At 38.8% G+C, this 21,696-nt stretch overlaps 1 protein-coding gene across 19 annotated transcripts in view; it reads left to right on the top strand.

Moving 5' to 3' along the window:
* The window catches only part of ptk2aa (protein tyrosine kinase 2aa), a 77,970-nt gene that overhangs the window by 12,199 nt on the left and 44,075 nt on the right, over nt 1-21,696 (top strand). For 5 of the 19 annotated variants that reach the window (XM_047383007.1, XM_047383009.1, XM_047383005.1 and 2 more), the window contains exons 1-3: nt 15,109-15,986; nt 18,016-18,260; nt 20,330-20,499. In XM_047383007.1, coding sequence (XP_047238963.1) covers nt 15,863-15,986; nt 18,016-18,260; nt 20,330-20,499 — 539 coding nt within the window. In that variant the 5' untranslated portion in view covers nt 15,109-15,862. Of the gene's footprint in view, nt 1-712; nt 961-11,154; nt 11,182-15,070; nt 15,987-18,015; nt 18,261-20,329; nt 20,504-21,696 lie in introns of those variants that run through there. The other 14 variants (XM_047383013.1, XM_047383012.1, XM_047383010.1 and 11 more) reach the window with 8 other exon arrangements.

Raw genomic sequence — 21,696 nt, 5'->3', positions numbered from 1 at the left:
AACTATTGTACTGTAAATCTAGTGAAACTATAGTATTCTTACTTAACGGTTATACTGTGAGATTGTCCTACCGACCCATACCTACTTGTAAAGTTGTGACGGTCGCGTCTTTAAGGTGAGTGTAGAGCTAGCTGAGTGGATCTTACTATCCACGCTGCATGGAATTTGATTACATATAACTGGATTAAATGTGTAAAGTTGGTGGAAGAACTGACTGGTATTCCCCTTGTCTCACTTCTCTTTGTTGCAGTAGAGATGGATGATTTCTGTTGCACAGCGCTGAGAGGAGAACATTACATTATGACTAATTGAGTGGCTCCTCAGGGGTGCGTTTGTGTGGCAGAGATAAATCAGCCAAAGGCAACATCGCCTTCTATTTGTCATTTTCAGCTTAATTATTACTCATTCTATTTTTTTAAAGTAGTTACCTTTGTTTACCTTATTTTGCTATTTTTGTCCATCTTTCTCTTCTTGCAGTTGTTGCATAAAATGTTTACATGTGTTCCCTTCTTCACTTGCTTCTCCTCTGTCTCTGGTACATCTGCTGCCCCCCGCTCCATCACTCTCCTGGGGGATCAAAGCCACTCCCCCACTTCCCGCTCCCCCTTTCCTTTTCTCTCTTCGTCTCCCTCCCCCTTTCAAGCTTACAGTCTGCCTTCTACTCCTCTTTTCCTTCCTCCTCTCCCCATCACTCGTGCTACCCATGTTGCTCCGTGTCTGTGTAGTAGTATATTGTAGTAGTAGTTGTTGTACACACAGGAGGCGGAAAGAGCTGAGCTGTCGACATTAAGTCGACATTGCCCGTCATTATTGAATGAACTGGATAGCACAACCCTGGGCACCAGAGCACCGAAGGCTGGGATTTTTGGCTTTTTCCAGTTTAGCAGACCTTCAGAAGAGGATTAGTGTTCTCTTCTTGACTTCCTCACATTTGACTGTAAATGGAGGGACTTTACCATGGTGAGAATTTATTATACATTACAATTTATTATGTTTCTGACTGCATATATGAAAACTGTTATATATACAGTATAGGCTAAAGGCATGTCTGTATTCATTTTTCTGATGCACTGTTGTCAGGAGTTTGCCAATTCTTGTTGGTGGGTTTAATTCTTCTGGTTTTGTTTTTTTCCTTTTTCTTTTTGTTTTCCCGCTTTTGTTGAATAGGAAGTATTGCAGATAAATCCTCTTTTAATCTAATTTAAATAATGGTGACGAAAGAAGGTGTTTATATGTTATTTATATTTATATTATATTGTAGATATGTTTATACTGTTTAATTTGTATTGTATTGCACTGACTACGCCAAAACAAATTCCTTGTAGGTCCAAAAACGTACTTGGCAATAAAGCTTTTCTGATTCTGATTCTGAAGAGAAGATGCCAGCTGTCAAGTTTGTGAAATTTTGTGATTCTCCAATAGGAGCTGTAAGCCGTGATGTGCAGGTCAAATATGGAGAAACATTGATTTTTTCTCCTGTTTATTAAACTTTGCCCAAATCGGAAGATGCATTTTCTAAACACATAAACAAACAGCAAGTTCTTTGATGCACTTTGTGCAGAATCTAGTAAAAATCACATAAACGTTGGAGATTTAAGAAAGAAATTTCATTATTTGTGATAATCGTCTGTTGAAGAATAACTGTCTCTATCATAATGCACGTTTTCCACTGGCTCCATGTGGGCCAGCTCAGCTCTATTCGGCTCGCTTTGCAAGCATTTCCATTACTGTTTATTGTGTACCAGTAACTAGTTTTTCGGTCCCTGCCCCAGAGCTGGTCCAACCGGGGCTGAGTAGGATCTACATGCGACGTGAACAGAATGCTGTTCAGTAATTGGCCATGGGAGGAGAAGAAATTAGAAGGTTTTCGCTGAGGTAGTGCAGGGAAAAGTTAATAAAACTCAAGAGCAATTACAATAACAGTAGGACCACAATGGTCGATGCGGGTTAAACTGAAATATATTTTTAGTGTTCACAAATTATAAGCCATGCCTGAAGGCTGAAATAAAAGAAAAAGGACACCATCTCAGGTTTCTGAATAACACGCAGGTAGGGGGCGCTGTATTTAATAACATCCTAAACCAGCTGATCACACATAACATCAGGTGTTCAGACACACAAACATTTCCCCCAAAACACCCAAAACAAAACCATCATGAAACAGCGTGTTTGGTTGGACATTTATTGACGGGCCTTAAGAGATCCAGTGTCTGCAGGAGGAAGGAGCAGGCAGAGAGCAGCTGCCCATAATCAGACTTCCTGCATCGGAACAAATGGGAGGAAGACCCCGCTGAATCCACGGAGCACGAATATCCAATATCCAACCTAAAACTAACTTCACCGCGGGCAGAAGTCCCCAGTTTTGTGCTTTAAAGTCCTTGTCCTCATTATTGCCATGGCTGAGACAAAACCTCCTCATAGCTGAAAATATTAACTTCTTCAGGCAAACCTTGGAGCTTCACCAGTCCAGACAGCACCGTCTACTGCCAACTCCGCCTCATATCAGAACCCCTGAGCCTGAGTTCTGGCTGGGCTGTGTTCCAGTGGATCATTTTATATACGAAAAAACATATTTATGACAAACTTGCATATATAATAATACAAACATTATTAGCATTTAGTTTATTTATGTTTTTATTTTCTATTTATGTTTTATTGTTTCACGCAGATTACTTTAATGTTACAGTGCTACACAATAACACTAAAAATGCCACAGCACACACACTGACGGCTGGAGGCGTCAGTGGGTCAGTGTCCGTACCGAGTGGAGCGGTGCAGCGCCACCTAAAACGGGCCAGTGGAAAAGTGGCATATTAGGGAACCTGCTGGACAGTCTTTTTCTGCCTGTGACAAACTAAGTTTACACAAATTGGCTTGTATGTGTTAAAGTTAGACAAGATAAAGAGTCCTAGTCCGCTACTTCATTAAAATCTAGACCATACAAGTTAAAACTCAGCTTTGCATCACAGTAAATGACACACAATTCACTAGTATTTTATATTTTTTTTGACAGCAACAGCTATTTAGTCACAAAAGGAGGGCAGGACAGCCTTTTGTTACTGTATGTGTTTGACTTGACACATAAAGCTACAGTCTTTTTTTAAACTCTAGTGTTTCAACTGCTGGCAATAATTTCTGTTTCTTCAAGTGTGAGGTAAACACTAGCAAGATTACTCTTTGTTCAGATATAACTTGATTATGTTGTACAGACAAAACATACAAACAGAATTTCTCCTAGTTTGCGAACTTAGTACGATGGTCCTGACATAATAAACATTCATTTCTAATGTTTCAGCTGCGCTTTTCACTGCTCACCCCTAAACCTAAAGCTACCTGTAGCTGTTTGAGGACTGGCAGAAACAAAGCTGCAGCAGCCAATTCTGTCTCTCTTTTATTGTGAACGTTTCTCAATTACAGTTGATGCAATAAATTAGGTTATCTTTTTTCCAAGTGGTTTTATTTAGCTGATTTGCTTTTCTGCTTATTGATGTCCATGATATGCCATGGTGAAAAGGTGAAGGTGTTGCTAATATGTGAGGGGTCTTAACTTAAACTGAGCATGCCCATGAGAAAAGCTTAATACTGAGTTGTGTGTGTGTGTAGGCTGTGTCTGAAAACAGGCATGCTTTGTCATGCAGCATGTTGCCCACATGGCTCTTTAAGTAGCTGTCAGTGTGAACCCAGTTGCGTTTAGAAACGTGTGTGAACAAACTCCCAGTGATGTTTGTTCAACGAATTTTGATCTTGGCTCATCATGGAGGGAAATTTGCTCAACAAGAACTATAGCTTATAACAGCTCATGAATATGCAGCGGCCTTTATCAATTCAATTCAATTCAATTCAAAAATACTTTATTAATCCCAAAGGGAAATTAAATGTTGATATAGCTCAAATTATGAAGGTTTCCTCAAAGAGCCGTTGTAGATGCTGATGGCTGTGGGCAGGAAGGATCTCCTGTAGCGCTTCGTCTTACAGCAGATCTGAAGAAGCCTCTGACTGAAGACACTCTGTTGTTGTAGGACAGTCTCATGAAGAGGATGCTCAGGGTTCTCCATAATGTTCTTCATTTTATGAAGAATCCTTCTTTCCACAATGATCTCCAGAGGTTCCAGAGGAGTCCCCAGAACAGAGCCAGCCTTCTTTACCAGCTTGTTGAGTTTTTTTAAGTCCCTGGCTCTGATGCTGCTTCCCCAGCAGATGATGGCAGAAGAGATCACTCTCTCCACAACAGACTTATAGAAGATATGCAGCATCTTGCTGTAAACATCCAAGGACCTAAGCTTCCTCAAGAAGTACAGTCTGCTCTGTCCCTTCTTGTAGATGGCTTCACAGTTGCATCTCCACAGATTCTGCTTTGATATCTTCAGGTTTAGTGTTGATCTTGAGATTGGCAGTTGAAGATCCTGTGAATGAATCCATCCAACCATCGATCCGGTCGGCCGGCCTTCTGTCTATCCATGCGTCATTCATCTATGGCCTTACAGTCTGTGGGGTTTTGTTTTTTTGCTGATGCCGTATTTAATGTCTCTTTCGGTTATATTCAAGTTTTAAAAGTGCTTTAAAACAGGTTCTAATGAATTTATTTTAATTTAAAGTCAAACCTCTGCAGGAAAATCAGCAATATAGTCATAAAGAACATTTTTTTCATTTTTCTTTTTGCATGGATGTATAAACTTAACTCAGATCTCCTCCTTCCATATTCTATGCCCTAGAACCTTTGCAACATATAATCTAATAAACATCCACAATCCTCAAACCTTTAAATGGTAAAATAGTAAATGGTAAATTGTATCTAAATATGCTTTAGATTGCATATTTCTATAACTGATTAGCAGAAATGAATATGGTCTGTTCATTTTATACAATCTAACAAATTTAAACAGAACCAATAAAGAATGTGCATTTACTGCCCAATCAAAACTGAGGATTTGTTTTTATATTGGCAAGCAGCTCCCAGGTGTTTCCTGGATTCAATAATTATTGCTAGATTTGCATTCTTCCTACCTAAACATGTTCTATGCTGGTAAACAACTGTAAATCTGTGATTTAATCCATAACTGCACTTCACCTGAATTTAAAACATAAGTATCCCTGGTATCATTTAAAAATGATTTGGAAGCTTAATGTATCGCATCAGTTCATTCATCCTTAATCTGTTATGTTGAATTAAACATGATGTATGCTCTGCTCTGAGTGCGATACATTAACATGCAAGGAGCTTCAGAGAGCTGGTTGGTTTTTATCGCAGCACCTGAACGACGCACACTTGACTGAATGTCTGTCTGCTTTGGGCAGATAAAAGTGTGCCCGCTCATGCGTTTCCATGACCTTATTTATGTTATGTGTGCATTTAGCATTCATCTGCAGGCTGTGCATCATCTGCGTAAAAGTGTGCAAACGCATTTAATGTAGCTAGGGACAGATGCTGGATAATTGTTTGGTGTTTATCAGAACGTGAGTAAATGCACCCCTGCTTCTGTCAAACTCATTGCATAAATAGACAAACCAAAGAATCACAGCTTAGTTATATCAATGTTTCATAGCTTGCTCTGAACGGAGAGCGGCAGCTTGTATAAAGCACTTTAAAGGTCAGGTGGAAATGGTGAAATGTGAGTGGCAGGTGTGTTTGGTTCCCCAAGCATTGTGTTGTTGCACCGATGGACTGCGTGCTCGACTACTACCCACCGCTGAGCGTCTTGCATACGCACTTACAGAAAGGGTTACCTTTCAGCACAAAGCAAGAAACTAAGTCAGGAGTTTAGGAAGTCTTTGAAATATACAAAAAATGTGCAATATGCAATAATTTCATTTTCTAATTGTATCTAACTTTCTGATCTCTTTCAAACTGTTGAATTTGATCTAAATTCAGATGTGACACCAGGAGTTTAGACGCTTGCTTTGCAGCATCTTTGGTAATTGTTCTGTATAATTATAGTGTACAAAAAAACCCTATTGGTAACATGCAATTATACTCAGCTTGAAGAGGCAGTGTTTGTGTACATCTGGGTACTTGTGTCTGTTTGAGTAGGACGGCAGTTTACCTTCAGTATGCTTTTTGACCTTTTACTTTCAGCTGAGTACGTGAATCTATGTAGTCAATCGGAGTCACGATGTCAACATTTAATAAAAAGCAGATATACAGACTATCAGTGGCGGCTTGTTAGTAGGAGGCGCTTTTTGTGTCATTCTCCATCCAATCAGATTAATTCACACCCCTGGCAACTTAGCTGCACGGGTGCGAATGTCACTTAAACATAAGAGTCAGACAACGACAAAACAGGAGACAAAAGAGGCAGCAAATAAAAATTTGCCCACTTATTTACAAAATAATAACTTCATGAGTCTTTGGGAGATAAAAAGAAGGTAAAAGAATTTGACCGGACCAACCGGACTTAAAAATCCAGCAGCAGGCAGGTGACCATGGACGGATTTATGTTAAAATAGACTTTATTGTTGTATTGTAATCCCCGATTACAGCTCTAATGCAGCTGTAATGTGGTGATTTTCTGCTTGTTTGGTCCAGTCCAAAACTAAAAAAACTGATCTTTTTCCAAACTAAAGTAGCTCCTAGTTTATATTTTGTAGCTGTCAAACTTTCTCTGTCATGGAACATGCTGAATTTGGAAATTTCAGAGTTAAAGTTAGGATCTGGAATCTGAAATGACAGATTTCAACTATACACACTTCATATTGTCATTTACCAGGAGGCAGGTTTTCCATTTTATTCAGGCATTCTTTGTTTTCCCACATAGATTATCATCCTGCTTTTCTTCAAACCCACCCTCAAAAAGTCAGAGCTTGGATGCAAATGTGCCCTGGAGTGTGTCTGTGCTCAGATGTATGGCAGAAGTTTTGAAAATCTTTAGAGCTACAAAGTGTGAATTTGCGGCTTTGATTAAAATAATGTACTGTGTTTCATCCCCTCAAAATCAGGCCAAGAACAGTCAGACATTTCTCTGCTCATCATATTAGTGAAGCAAGCAAAGACTAAATGTATTTCCTATGTTTAAAGCTTCCTAATGGTGAACCACCCTTGCATCTAAGTTGCACATGTTTCTCCTTTTTCCTACAACATTATGCTAAGTGTCAACCAATTAAGTTGTGTAATTTTTGGTAATTAAATAGCATAAAAGAATATGTCAGGGTTTCATACGCAGCTGGAAAAGTATCCATCCATCCAAAATATTTAAACCCTGCCTGATGTACACATATTCCATTTACATAATACTGGGAATTCAGGAGAAGTTTGGAGTTTTTACATAATATGATTAAAATTTGTTTTTATAGAATTTCATAGGATTTAATATGTAAGAGAAAGAAATGTGTTGATAGAGGTCATACAATAAAAATGGAAAGAATTACAGTTATCCCTTTTATGCATTGAAGCCTGTCCCCAAACTTTACCTGATTTTATTTTGTTTTAACTAAGAAACTTGTACATGCTGTTGATTGATGCGTTTATAGGCTGAAATGGTAAAATAAATACAAAAAGTCGGATTTTTCATCATTTGACTCGCTGTCCAGTCTTGATCTCTGGGTGATTGATTGGATCACCTCTAATCCTTGGCGAAGGTGATAGATTTAAAAACATGGTCGGGAGAGCATCACTGTTCATGGACCAAAGTTTCAGTGTATCCGTTCCAAGAAAGGTCCTATTACCAAGAGGTTAACAGATTGCAGCTGTTTTATAGTTGCTAAATAAATAATTGTTCTACAGTAATATTTGAATGAATTCAAAGATTTTTGCTAAGAATTTAGACATCATACATAGGATAACTAAGTGTAAAAAATCAAGTCTTTTCTTCTAAGGGTGAGATCAGATTGGATTATGTTGAGTGACACATTTCATAGACAGCTCAGTTGGAGGAGCAGGTGTTTGCTGGGTTGTCTGTCAGTCTGCAGACAAGCTTGTTGTCTAAATGTGTGTTTCCCTTTGCTTCTACGGTGCTCTTATGCATTTTAAAGACAGCTTAACTGACTGGTTTCTAATTAGATTCACACTTTCTCAGTATTTTACTGCCATGGTGAAATTAGAGCAAAATATCTGTGCCGTTTGTATTGTACTTGAATTAAAAACTTCTACATATATAGCTTTTTTTTTAAAGCTCTTAATCATATATCCACTCAGTTCTCAACCATGAAAAGACCACTGTCTCCACTGCTTATAACCTTGGGCTGCAGCGTTGCCAAAGTGGCTGCAAAACGTAGACTACATGACACTTAGACTCTTCTGCATCTTAACAGAGAGGGTCAGGGAAAGACAAATAGAGATGCAATAGAGCTCAGACAACCAGATCCAGCAGATGCTACAGACAGATTTCAGGTCTATTAAGTTGTCATCAAGGAGACTTTATCAACAGATTCTGTCACTGTTAACCTCTCCTTATCAGTTTACTGGTCCAGTTTACTCATATATACTGGAAGTCAAATGTTTCCTTTTATTTGGTATGTGTGTAATACCGGAAATGGCAAAAAAAGAATACAATTCATCTGTCTGTACATCCATTCATCCCTTTGTACATTAATTTGACTGTCTCCATTCTTCTGCCCATCTGCAAACTGATTTATCCCTTTATCCACCCAACCCTCCATCCATCAATCTCTCCATCCATCTATTCACCCATCCATGGTCTTGGGTCATGGACCCATCCTGTCCTTAAACCCTCTGTGTATTTCAAAACTAATTTATTCATCCCAAAGGGAAATTAAATAAAATTGGGCCCAGTGTGTGTGTGTGTTTACATCAGGGTGTCTAAAGCACTTAGACGTTTATCCTTCATAACCTCTTTCTCTAATGCAGCCCAGTGAGTCCAATAAGTGGGTGTCAAGTTCCCATGAAACGTCTCCTGAACTGTCAGAACTACGGACCTATTGCTAAACATCTGTCTGTACCTTTTCAGTCATTACCCTATCAATATTGTTTACCATGTTGTCTGTAGTGTTGACAACAAATCATTTGATGAATGATTGAATAAATAAATAATAAAAAAAGAAAACTGGAGCAGTCAGCCAGAGAATATTTTTTGTGACTTGGAATAATGCCTCTTAAAAGCTTTGACGTAAAAATCTGAGAAGGCTGGCCCGCATTTGTTTTCAACCCTTCTTAATCAAGGCCTCAAAGGTTTGCAAGATAACATTATTTAAGGGTGTATTCACACCTGCCGCTTTTGGTCCGCTTTAAATGGACCAGAGTTCGTTTACCCCCTTGCTCAGGACCTTTTTTTTCAGATGTGAATACACTCAAGTGAACCCTGGTCCGGACCATAGAATCAGAACAAGACCCACTTTTGGGTTCATTGCAAATCTGTGTTCAATGAGCTGATCTTGACTCTCACAATGTCTGCACCTGTAATAACGGCACAAATATGCAGAACAGATGGGCTGCACGCAACAGTTGTTTTCCTCAATTTCCAGGTCTGTGTTCTGTCCCGCCGCCATCATTTCTGTCACTGTGAAAGCAAACTGCATCAAACTAAAAAAAATAAAGCCCGCTTTTGGTCCAGACCAAACAGGCGGACCAAATGACTTTACTGGTGTGAATACAGTCTAACAAACAGCAAAATGAAGACCAGTGAAACCGGAAAGAGTACAGCACAACTGTAAACCTTTTAAGAAATGGCCGTCCACCGTAACTAACAGGCAAGACAAGGAGAGCAACCAGTACTCATTCGCTTCATAAATCTGAGTCCAGTTTGCTACAACCCATGTAGGGGAGACAGCAAACACGTGGAGGAAGTTTTTCAGCTCAGGCGACTCTAAAATTCAACAGTAGAACATTGAAACTATTCTGGAACATAGGAAAATGTTGAGGAAAACTAAGATGAAGACAAAAAAAGAGACAATTTTAGACTTTTTGTTAACTACTAAAAAGGAACTGTGCCATTTGTTAAAAAATGGAAAGTCTGGAAACCTCCTAGCTCTCCTGTGGTGGGTCAGCATCATGCAGTAGGGATTCTTTTCCTCAGCAGGGACCTGGAAACTGGTTGGTTGATGGGAAGATGAATGGAGCTAAATACAGGGCAATCCTGAAAGAAAACCAGTTAGAGGTTTACCTTCCTGCAGGACGACAGTTAACACACGACAGCTAAAGATAGTGGGATAAATTAGTTTGGATCAAAGTATTGGTGTTTAGAGATGCTCTCCATCCAATTTGACATTTCCCCAAATGTGCAACAATTTTAGTTTCTAGATGTCCAAGGCTAGTAGAGACATTCCCCAAATGACGTAGTTTGTAATGGCTTTGGAAGATGGAGCTACAAAGTATATTTGAGAGGCTACACGCCACCCTTTTCAGATTTTTATTGTAAAAAATCAGAATACTGTATCTTTATTTCCACTGATGTGCTACTTTTTGTGGGTCTTTCAATATATTCCACTTAAGATTGTGGTTGTTCTGTGACACAAGCAGGTTGAAGAGCTATGACTATTTTTGCAAAGTACTGATATGTTTTAATTAGTCTATTTAACTGTTTCTGAAGCGAAAGATTAAAACCAGAGTTTGCAAATTGTCCTTCAAAGAAGACAGAAGAATGTGTTTCAATCTAAAGGCTTTTGTAGGAAATTGGAGATCTTGCAGCAACGTATGGATTCCCTTCCAAGACTGCAAATCTTCCTGGCGAGTAACTTGATTATTTAATCCATCTTCATTTAGATGCAGGGTGACAAGCTGCATCTAAATGAACCTATGTAAAGTCTCAACTTCCACTTGTGTCAAGCCACAGAAGTATATTCTATGTTCCTGTTAAGTTCAAACTTCCTGACAAAAGGCTAAAAGGTTAAACCACATCCTCATCCAACAGCTGCGGGACCTTTGACACGAAACAATAGCACTATTCTCCAGAGTTTCCCACTTTAACCTTTGATTACTTTTAAATAGTGAGGCTTCAACATGGGAGTCAGAGGTGAATAAAGAACCAATTGGATATTGATTTAAAAAAAGTCAATCAATAACTCAGTGAAATGTGTGTGCGACAAGAATAAAATGGATTGATTTTTAAATCATTTACAGTGACACAAATTGCTGAGCAGGCCAGAATATTTATTTGGGACGCACACAATTCAGCTGAGTTGGGGACACCTGCTGGTTATTTGTTTGTTTGGAGCCTCATAACCCAACAAGCCAGCTGACTGGGATATTTTCTCTTTGTCTTTCAGATATTTCCAGGATCGCCTACTACACAGGTGAGTAACTGACCACATAACATGTCTGGGAAATCATTCAGCTGCTTCATTAACTCGTGTGGAGCATAATGACGGGAATCCACAGCCGTAGATGTTGTAGTGCAATTATGTAATTGCAGTTCAGACAGATTTATTTGTTGTTTGCCTGATCTGGATCTAGATTTGCTAGGGTTATATAAGTACTTTAAGTATTTAGAGGACTTGTTAAAACTCCATGTGACTAAAGAGTACAATATTTTATCTTGGTAAAGTATTCATGATATGTGTTGGTAACAGTATTCAAAGATTACAGAACGAGAGGTAAAAAGTATCCCCACCCCCTTAACCTTTCCACATTCTGTCACGTCATGACCGCAGGCTCATTCACATAGTTTTAATGCAGTTTAAAGGGGGTTGTTATTACTCCTTTTCAGTACTGAGGCCTTTTCTGTTTATTATTTTTATGCACTTTGGTCAACAAATGTTTGTTTTTTGACGGTGAAGATGTCGTTGGCTCTTCTCTGTACGCCTGAAACCCAAATCCAAAGTGACAGGCTTCACTTTCTAGTACAATTAGTGCAGCAAAAACAGCACAAGAACAGCTTTACTCACCGTAGATGTTTAGTTAGACAGATTGATAACAGATTAATCTGTCAATAATCCATATGGTCCCAAAAGTGTCCTTGGGATTGTTAATTTAAGACAACCTCCTGTGTCTTAGTGTTTGGATCAGCTTTATTAAACAGCCAAGAGTGCCGAAGCCTTTTCAGTTTCGGTCCACATATTTATATTTCTTCCAGAACCAAAACCTCCCGACCCAAACTGTACCCATGTCTGTGAGCCAAGTGGCAAACCCAAAAATGGCAAAGAAATTCAAGACTAATAAAACAGCCCATAATACACACGTTTTTAACAATGAATCATTTTGTTTTGCTTAATTATGTTGAAAAACAGAAAAATAAAAATCCGCAGCAAATGTGTATCAACCCAATCGGCACTTTTAGTCTCCTGGACCGTCCAGCACCAGCCACCGCTCCGTCTACCATATCCACCTAATGCTAAATCAGTGTAAGGGGCAGATCTCGGACAGAGAACTGCATCCAGCTCGCTTCTCAACTTTACACTGCAGAGAAACTTTCCTCTAATTAATTTATTTTAGAGAAGTGGTTCTATTATAGAATTGTCATTTATTTTTTATTTATTTACTGTGATTTACGTTTCTGGGATCACTTCTTTGAGTACCCTGAAGGCTCACCCTTGTTTTCAAATATGTTTTACAAATAAAGTTGATTTGACAAACATTCCTTATCATTGACATTTTATGTGAGAGACCAACATAAAGTAGCATATAAGTGGCAGGTGAAAGGGAGAAGATATATGGTTTTAAAAAAATCTTACATAAGGAATCAATGTGAAGTGTGTGTCGTGTGTTTGTATTCAGTCGTCTGAGTTGAGACTTTCTAACACATGAATATGCGTTGATCTAAACCACTCCATTCTAGCTCTGGGTGTATGTTATAGTCTTCTGCAGCCTCTCCACTGCATTTTCTTCCAGGATTGTGCTGTATTGAGCGACATCCATCTTCCCATCAGCCCTGACAAGCTTTTTCTCCATGCTGGAGAAAAATATCCCCAGAGAGTGCTTTCACCGCCATGTTTCACTGTGGAAATGGTGTGTTCCGGGTGATGTTCAGTGTTGGTTTTCATCCACATATAGCCACCAGAACGACACACTGGGAATCAGCATGTGGCCCTGAGCATAGTTTGTTGTTATAGTTGTTACCGTCGCCTCTGTATCCTTTGACCCTCCTTGTTCTCTATCTGAGGTTTTCCTTTCAACTTTTCCCTTCATTTGTCAACTCATGCAATTAGTCAAAGATGTGTTTTCTTCACCTCAGTACTAGCAAACACTTCGACTTCTAAAAAACATCCTTCTGGAATAAATGTTAAGTAGAACGATAGTTGATGCCAGCTGTGATGAAGTTGGAACATAAAGGAAGAAGATTGTTTTAACATTATTAGGTGTTTTTAAAATTTTTATTAAGGTTACAAACTAAGAGTTATTTTATGAATGATTATCTTTAACTCTATTAGAACCGCATTACGGTCTTACAAACCAGATTATTATTATTTTTTTTACTGTGACAAGTACAGGTCTGAGGTTTTACCTGCTGTATTTAAATTTTGTACCAAACTAATTATGCTCACCCACATGCTCAGGGATAAATAATAAGAAAAGGAGTTTTGGCTAAATCCCAGAAGAGCTCTTCCCATTCATGGCAACATCCGGCCCCTCTGACAAAAGGCTTTTAATAGTCCCCATCAGTACACAAACACACAACCCCCCAACTCCCCAGAAGATTTTCATAACAATGGGCCAAAGCCTGAGATGGACCACAAATTATAGAAAAGCTGCACTCGTGCACACTTGAATGGCTGCTCAGTTAGGTTGTCTGGAGACAAAGCTACTTTAGGATTTTGCAGGTTTGTCAATGATTGCTTAGAGATTGATCAAAGCTGATCCAATACTTCATGTAAGCTTAATTGTATGTTTAATGGATGCTAATTGTAAGATCATTGTATAGCCCCAGGAGTAGTTCTTCCTCCAAATTTAGTTTTTTATTTGTCATGTTTTGCAGTTTAACCTTGTTACAAATATAGATGAAAAAACTATTTGGGTAGAAAGAGATCAATTTAGAAAAAATAATAGCATACATTTTATTCGGTTTCAAGATAGCAATGACTCAGAGACACAAACAGGATCATTATTATGAAGCAAGTATAAGTATCCTTATTTGAGATATTTAGATGTGCTTATTTATCCATTTTCAGATTGCTAATAGGTCATCATGACGTGACAAAACTACAAACCCATGATTATGTCCAGAGATCAGCATCGTCCTGTTTTCCTTTGATTGGCTCTGGTTGGTTTTTAGCAGGTCAAATGCTAAACAAATCAGAAATGTTTTCTGTATTCATTAAATGCATAAAAACAAACAATTTCCACCATTTCCAATCTATAGATGCATGAACTGACATAAAATAAAGATTAGGGGCATACTTTGATGCATAAATAGAAAAATTCCTTCATTTGCTGTTGGATGCAAAGCTTCTGTCAAAAAATCCACAGCACAACGAAAACATAGGAAAACATCGGTTAAAATCTGACTTTGTAGGTCAGACCTCAAGAAAAACCGTAAAACTTGACAACAGGCCAGGAAATGCCCAATCGAGGCATTTCTACCCATGAGGCAGGGAAGCAATAACTGTTGAAAGAAATTTATGCCCCCAGACATTTAGACTTTCCCTCAAAACAAGTTATGAAACTGGGTTCTGGTATATTTAGGCAAATAAAATCTAAATTCTTATGTTATCTACAACCAGCTCTTCATCGTTGAAAGGTTTTTATTTAAAGTTTGGTTGGAAAACATGGATTTTTAATAGTTGGCTGAAGTTGATCTTTGTTTCCTGTTATGAAGCATACTGTATGCTGTGGGAAGGGTTAGGTTTGGGTGTTTTAGGTCAATTGGCAGAGCTGAAAGTCACTCATTTAAGGTGACAAGGTTATATTTAATTTGTTTAAAGGTTTTTTGTTCTTTCTTTCATATTTCCTGTGGGATTTAGATTTAAATGGTCTGAAGAAGATCTTAGGAAGTTTTCAGTTAGAAATTTGAAATTGAGATGCATCTGTTTTTAGTAAATGAAAGAAATCTTTCCGCATATAAAATAATTTTTGACATTCCTTGACTCATTGATTTTAGATTAGTCATTCTGAGGTAAGCTTCCTGAGCAGGAGTGGGAGGGCTTTTTGTTTTGTTAAATGGAGAGGATTTAATTAGCATATTAATAGTGTTTAACTCCTCCTCCTCCACCAGCAGTCCGCTCTGTTTGGAGCTCTCCCATTTCTCCCTGAACTTTCTTTCAGTTGTGTTTCCCTGTCCTCGTTTTCCTCTTATTCACTTGAAAACAATCGCTGTATTCCTCCCCATCTCTGTCTCTGCTTCCTTTGTTTAGCCGGCCCCAATCTGTCCTCTCACTTTCTGTTTCCGACAAAAGACGATAACTCTGTTTGTTTCTCTCTGAGCACAGTAATTGTGGCTCCTTCTTTTCGAGCATCAGCAGACTGGAGTTCCTCTGGATCAGCACTGTTCTGTCCGAGCTGGATTTGGCTTTGTGCTCTCGATGAAGGAGGGTTTTACTCAGCAATCCCAGCAACCTGGTGGATTTACTCTCTCCCCTGAGCAACAGTTGCTTGACACTTTTCACAGCAGCTAAGACTGTGGAGGTCAAGCACAAAGCTTGATTCAGTTTGAAAACTGACGATGTGTTTTCATCAGAAAAGGGCTACTAAGGAGTAACTCAGAAGTGGGCAGAAAAGGACGAGCTTTGAAGTTTTCAGGGTCTCCAGGGATCCTTATGGCCTTGTGTTGCTTTGGATAAAAGAAAAATACCAAGAGGACAACTTTTGTTGAGCTGACACTCTTCCTGGATGTGCCTCTCTGGAGGATTTCAACACTTTAAAAATGGGCCTTCTGAGGATTTTACCCCATTGGAAGTAATAGTTTGCAAACTGTTGTGTAAGAGCTACTTTATCCCTTTGAGGATGTATTTTTGTGTAAATTAGTGTTGGGATTATGTAATAGCTTTCTCAAAGTCGTCTTGGGATCCTGCTGTGCTTATTTATTTGACTTCGGCGTGTGCAATGCGAGGCTGTGAAGCGCCTAGCTGCCTCTCCGTCCTCGGAGCAGACAGGCACAGGAAGGGGCAGACATGCGTTTCTATGGCGATGAGCGGCTGCAGTCCTTTCCCCTTGTGCTGGGACAGAGGTAGGAATTTAATCTGCTCAAAGCACACACTTAGAAACAAGCAACAAGGAGCTTGAAAGCAGACACACACTGTGGGACATCTGACTCCACGGGAACTGGAGTTGGTATACGGGGAAAGCAACCAGTTCTTTGAGCAGAGTGTTTGTATATGTGTGTGTATGTGTGTGTGTGTGCCCTCTCCAGTCCTCTCAGGTGCAATTACCTTCTAGAACGTATTCATTTCCTTCTAATGGAGGATAAGCACAGGACGGAAGGGAAGCAGAACAATGAAACCTGAAGCAGATCAGAAGCGCTGCTTTCATTCGTTGACGACAGAGCAACACGCGCAAGTTTCCAGATGAAGTTTCCGTAAAGTTACAGGAAGTGTGTCAATGTCAGAACTACTTATTCAGGATAACATGGCAGCATTGTTGTGCATTGTCTTCTCTGGTTTATAGCTACAAAAGAGACTTGACCCTGGCTGCACTTGCGTCATTTTTCTTCTCTCTTGTATGTTATTGTTCATTGTTTTTGAATCTTGCCAAAGAACACGTGAAGGATGGGTACTTGCTGTACAGAGTTTGTGTCAAGAAGGACAGGAAGGCTGGGGGGGAAGCGAGGAGGACTTGGATATGCAACATTAGAGCTATAACAATCTGAAGTAGACAGCAGAAAGAGAAAGGAGTACATTTCTCTATTTATACAACAACTGATTTACAGCAATAATTCAATATTTGTATAATTTGTTCTCTTATTCCTGTGCCATCTTGTTAATTTTATATAAAACAAAAGCAGCAATTATTGCTGCTATAGTAATATAGTGATTATTACAGCAAACATTATGTGATCCAGAGTTAGTTTTTGTTGATATGATATATGCACAAAAATATAAAAAACAGTACTTATTCTGTTTTTGTTGTTTTCCTCCTATCACAAGTATCACAAGTACAAAAAGCTGATATTAGCTGATTAATTAGTCAGGCTATCTGCTCAGGTAGAACCTGTAGTCGTTCCTTACCAGGCTTGCCTGCTGTAGTTTTAAAACAGTCAATCTCAAAACAACTGATGGCCAGGGATCCTTTTATTTTCCATACTAAGACTCTTTCTTCACTGCTGGAATTTCTTTTACCAAACAGCCCAATTTCTCTGTCTTGTAATCAAGGAAAAAGTGTTTGGAGGCTCATTTCAGCCAGTTGAACAGGAGTGTGCAGTAACAGGTGAGGGAGGGGCAGTACCATGGTACTTCTATGCTGCAAACAGTAGGAGAAAACACCGAATCACTATGGTATCTCTAAATGGCAGTAACAGTATGGTGGAAAGTTTTTGCAGCTTTAAAACTGTAACTTTTTCAAATATTTTGGCCCACCGGCCCATTCCTTATTGAAACGTGATTAGAGATGTAAGGTCTAAACATCCCAATGGTTTTTCCTCTACTCTTAACCTCTGAAAATATGCTCTAAAACCAGGTGCAGAAATGACAAAATACATTTCCTGATGCTTGAAGCTTTGACTTATTTTTGAAGAATTTACTGTTTCAGTGACACTTTCCTGAATATTGGTTTGCGTACTGTCTACTTTAAGCCAGGTACTGAGCACTTGTAGAAACTACTAATAACTTCACCTCAAATAATTGGACATTTTTACTCTGGTTAATCTGTCTGACATAAACTGAACTTGATTTGTTCGTTGGGTTTTCACTGACCTTGTAGTCTGTTGCATTGTGTAAAACGTTTTACACAATGCAGTTGGTTTATAAATATTTCAGGTTATAAACATGTGTTTAATGGCCTGTAATGACCCTTTAGGTAATGTCCTTAACACATAAAGACCAGGTCCAGTCTACCAAGGCAGCCTCATACCCCAGGCAAAAAATTCACACCACTTAAGAAGTTATTATTTCTTATATAAACCATTTAATTTTTATGAGTTGAACTTTAGAAAAATATGTATAAAAATATATATAAAACCTACAAAATTTGAAGCTAGTTTTGTCTCTTAACTTTTCCTTTTCCTGTAATATACCTCAGCTTTTTGTCTTTGAACTCTGCAGAATATGACAGACACCTAGCAGCGGCAGTCTCAGCAGGGAAAACCATGGCAACAGCCTATATGGACCCCAACCTGAACAATGCCTTCCTAGCAGGCGCCAAGTCTCGGCTGAGCGCGGGGGGATCGGACCGCACCATGGCTGGCTCCGTGGACAGGGTTCTGAAGGTCTTGCATTACTTTGAGACCAACACTGAACACAGCTTTTGGTCTTCCAATATCAGATATGGAGATGCAACTGATGTCAGGGTAAGAAGCACAGTGAGATTCAATTTTTCATTAAGGCTTGGATGTATTGACTGTGTGCATGGGAAAAATGTGTTTGGACCGATATGTTCGATTGTGCTCTTTTTTTTTTTTCACCCTCAACAAAGCACCAAATTGGGTTGTAATTTAAAAAAATTAAGAGTTTCCAAGTCTTTATGGTCATTGTCACAGTTCATAAAAGGTGCTGTAGGAGCATGTTGAGGTCCAGACTGAGGCTCAATTGTTAAGAAACTAAACAGAGCAAACTCTACATCGACAATAGAGGTTTTTAGCTTTCCTAAGGGCCTCACAAACATCTTTAAGTTACTCTATTTGAGTATTTGTTTAGACAAGTGTTAAGTATTAACAAATATTGTTCTCATCATTTATGGCCTGAAATAATTTGCAACACCTGCTAGTGGATGGACTTTGCTTTGATAAAAACATAAATAACATTATGCATTTTCGAAAACACAAATGCAAAAAAAAAGCTAAAACCATAATACTCATTAGGTTCCATCAATAGAAAACAAGGTCATAAATAACAATATACAATACTGTGAAATAAATGAAGAATGGTGGTGATCATTCACGACTAAATAGTTGGCTTTTCTGTAGAAAGTGCTTTAGTTTTACTCTGAAATAAAAGTGTTCAGAGTTTCAGGTAAGGAATTCCATGTGTTAACTTCTCCTATAGAGGAGGCTGCTTGTTCAGAAGATGTTTTAGGTAAAGACACCCTAAACATCCCAGTAGCTCCAACAGGAACCAAAAGTCTACTAAGCAGCTCAATTACCTTACCATTAGAGGCTTTAAAAACAAGTTTGAGGTTTGGAAGTCGCATGAAAGTTTTGAAATTCAACATATAAGGAAGATGTTAGGAAAATGACGGTGGTGTGATCTAATAGCCAACCTTTCCAAGAAATGTATTCGCCCTATTACATATAATTCACAGTGTCTTTTTTGTTGCTGGTGCTGGGTTTGACTAGTAAATTACAGCCATTTACAAAAACAAATACATGAAAATATTTGCAGCATGAAACTGTTGAATGTTAGTGTAGAAGTATGCAAGTCGCTTTTACAGCTCTGCTTTGCTAGATATTTTACTTCTAAAACTTGTTTGATAAATTGCTTGTTCTTGTTTAGATTTAAACGGTTACCAATCAAAGGTTGGGCCCTTGAGTAAAACTAAAATCATTTTTTTTTTTACATTCAGCTAAAGGCATGCCTGTTTAAATCATGATGCAACAGACTCAAAATATTAACACAATTGTGTTGAAAGCAGCTACATATAAAACTGTCATCAGCATACAGCTGGAAACCTGCACCTGGACTCCAGTATGGCAAATCAGTTGTATACAAACTAAAACAAAAGTGAGCCAAGAGCTTAGCCTTGAGGCACACCTGTATTAGTCTTTTAAAAGGTCAATTTGTAACATAACAGTAACAGTTTATACTCAGGAGTTGTGTTAAAGTTGAACATTTTCCAAGGTTTTTTCCAGCTCAAGGTCCAAGCTCTCAGCTCTTATAATAAAAACTCAACACATGCTTGCATCTTACCCAATGGCCCATTTTCTGTCTGTTAAAGCTGTGTTGAAGCATGCTTTTAATTTCAAACATTGCACAGAAGTTTAGCTAATGCAGTTCGAATTGTTAGTGGTCATACAGGATGTATCACTGGAAATATGTGCTCCTCTGTTCTCCTTTAATCCCTATATTCTTTGGTATCTAGGTCAGAGCCCCCAGCGTTTCACATGGCAACACACACATGGTTCTGTGAGCATTACTATGGATGTATGATGTCTGCCAAGTTGTTTGGGTGGGAGCATCATGTTAAATCGCTGGGAGTCAAACACACACAAAATGAAACAAAATGTCAGATGTAAACATGATCACTGTTGGAACGGCCATTTTTAACCCATTCGGTACAGATTTGTATACGGTTAATTGGTTCATATCCAGTCCAGGTAGACTGAAGAAAAAGGGTTAAACAAAACATAGCCCCAAAATAGCCTGGCCTGGTAGACCTACCTTCCTTATAACTACCTTTTTTACCATCCCTTCTTAAATGCAGGGGATCATCCAGAAGATTCTGGACATCAACAAGGTGCGTTGGACTTCATGTTTTGGCCTCCGGCTCAGTAACAGCCAGTCCAGAGACCAGGTGCACTGGCTCCACCCGGATATGGGTGTGTCCCACATCAGAGAGAAATACGAGCAGGCACGGCCCAACGAGGAGTGGAGGTAGGACAGGACAGGCAGGAAGTCTGATCAAATTTATCCTCATCTCTTCTGTTTGGGCAGCACAGTGCTGGTTGACTGGGCTGTAAATGATGTGTCCGTGTCCAGCAAGACGGACAAAGGTTTACAAAAAAAAGTTTAGCGGTATAGCAGAATACTAATCATTTTCCAGGTCTGGATATGCATGGAAAAAAGAAATCTATGGAAAAATAGTTGATTTTCCAGGATTTTTTTCTAGTCTTTAATTTTTGAAAGGACAAATATGCTTAATAAATTTGGTGGTTTTCACATTTATTTATATTTAAATTACATATTTTACCTTTTGCCAGGGCTTTTTATTTTATCATCCTTAACAGTCATATGCATGCAGCCAGACACTCACTATTAGGCTGAATTAGGTTGATGTGACTCTGCAGCCTTCCAGTTGTGAGTTAGAAAACTAGGGAGACTTGCAGCTTTTTGCAGCGCTAACGGCCATTAGCAACCAAATCTAAAACAATGCTTTTCTCTGCATGTTGTCGGTTAAACAAGCACGAAACACATTCATCAATAAAGATTGTACAGTTTTGAAGTGATACAAACAAAGTGTCAGGTTGGTTCACTTGTCTATTGTTTAGTCAGATGTTTTGTATTGCTTCAGTTAATCCAGGGGGATTAAAGCTTTACACTTGCGTGGTATTCCTAAAAGTAAGTCTTGTAGGAAAACTGGGATTACCCTTTCTAACCAGTTTTCTGCTTTGACTTGGCATGACCTTTATAGGCACCCTACTAATTTAGCATCAGCGGTCTGTCATATTGCTCTCTAAAGTGGCTGATTTATTTGATTTTAGAAAAATTAGTGTGACCTGTCTGTTTTTTAACCTTGTGTGTGACACTGTTTGAAAAGAGTAGTCTGGATGTTAAGGCTGTAGGATATATTGGCTTTATTGCAGCTGTCTTGGTGCTAATGCTGTTGTGTGGAGGAGACCTTTTTTTACCGTGAACATAAAGACAGACGGAGAACCAGATGTCTGCTTTGTCTGACTAAGTCAACAACATTCTCTTTGTTTGCGTCTCTGTCATGATGCTAGTTTACAATCCTGTGTCTCGTTTGTGTTTTTGCCCACAGTGGTAATGTTTTTTAATGCAGTTTGCCTCTAATCCTTTTTGGTTATTCTTCTGCTTTTTTTTGCTCATCTGCACCTTCCCGTCTTTATAAAA

The sequence above is a fragment of the Girardinichthys multiradiatus genome, chromosome 13 (genome assembly GCF_021462225.1).
Source record: "Girardinichthys multiradiatus isolate DD_20200921_A chromosome 13, DD_fGirMul_XY1, whole genome shotgun sequence".
Classification (NCBI taxonomy): Eukaryota; Metazoa; Chordata; class Actinopteri; order Cyprinodontiformes; family Goodeidae; genus Girardinichthys; species Girardinichthys multiradiatus.
Note: the sequence above shows the minus strand (reverse complement) of the source record. Positions and strands in the feature narration are given on the sequence as shown.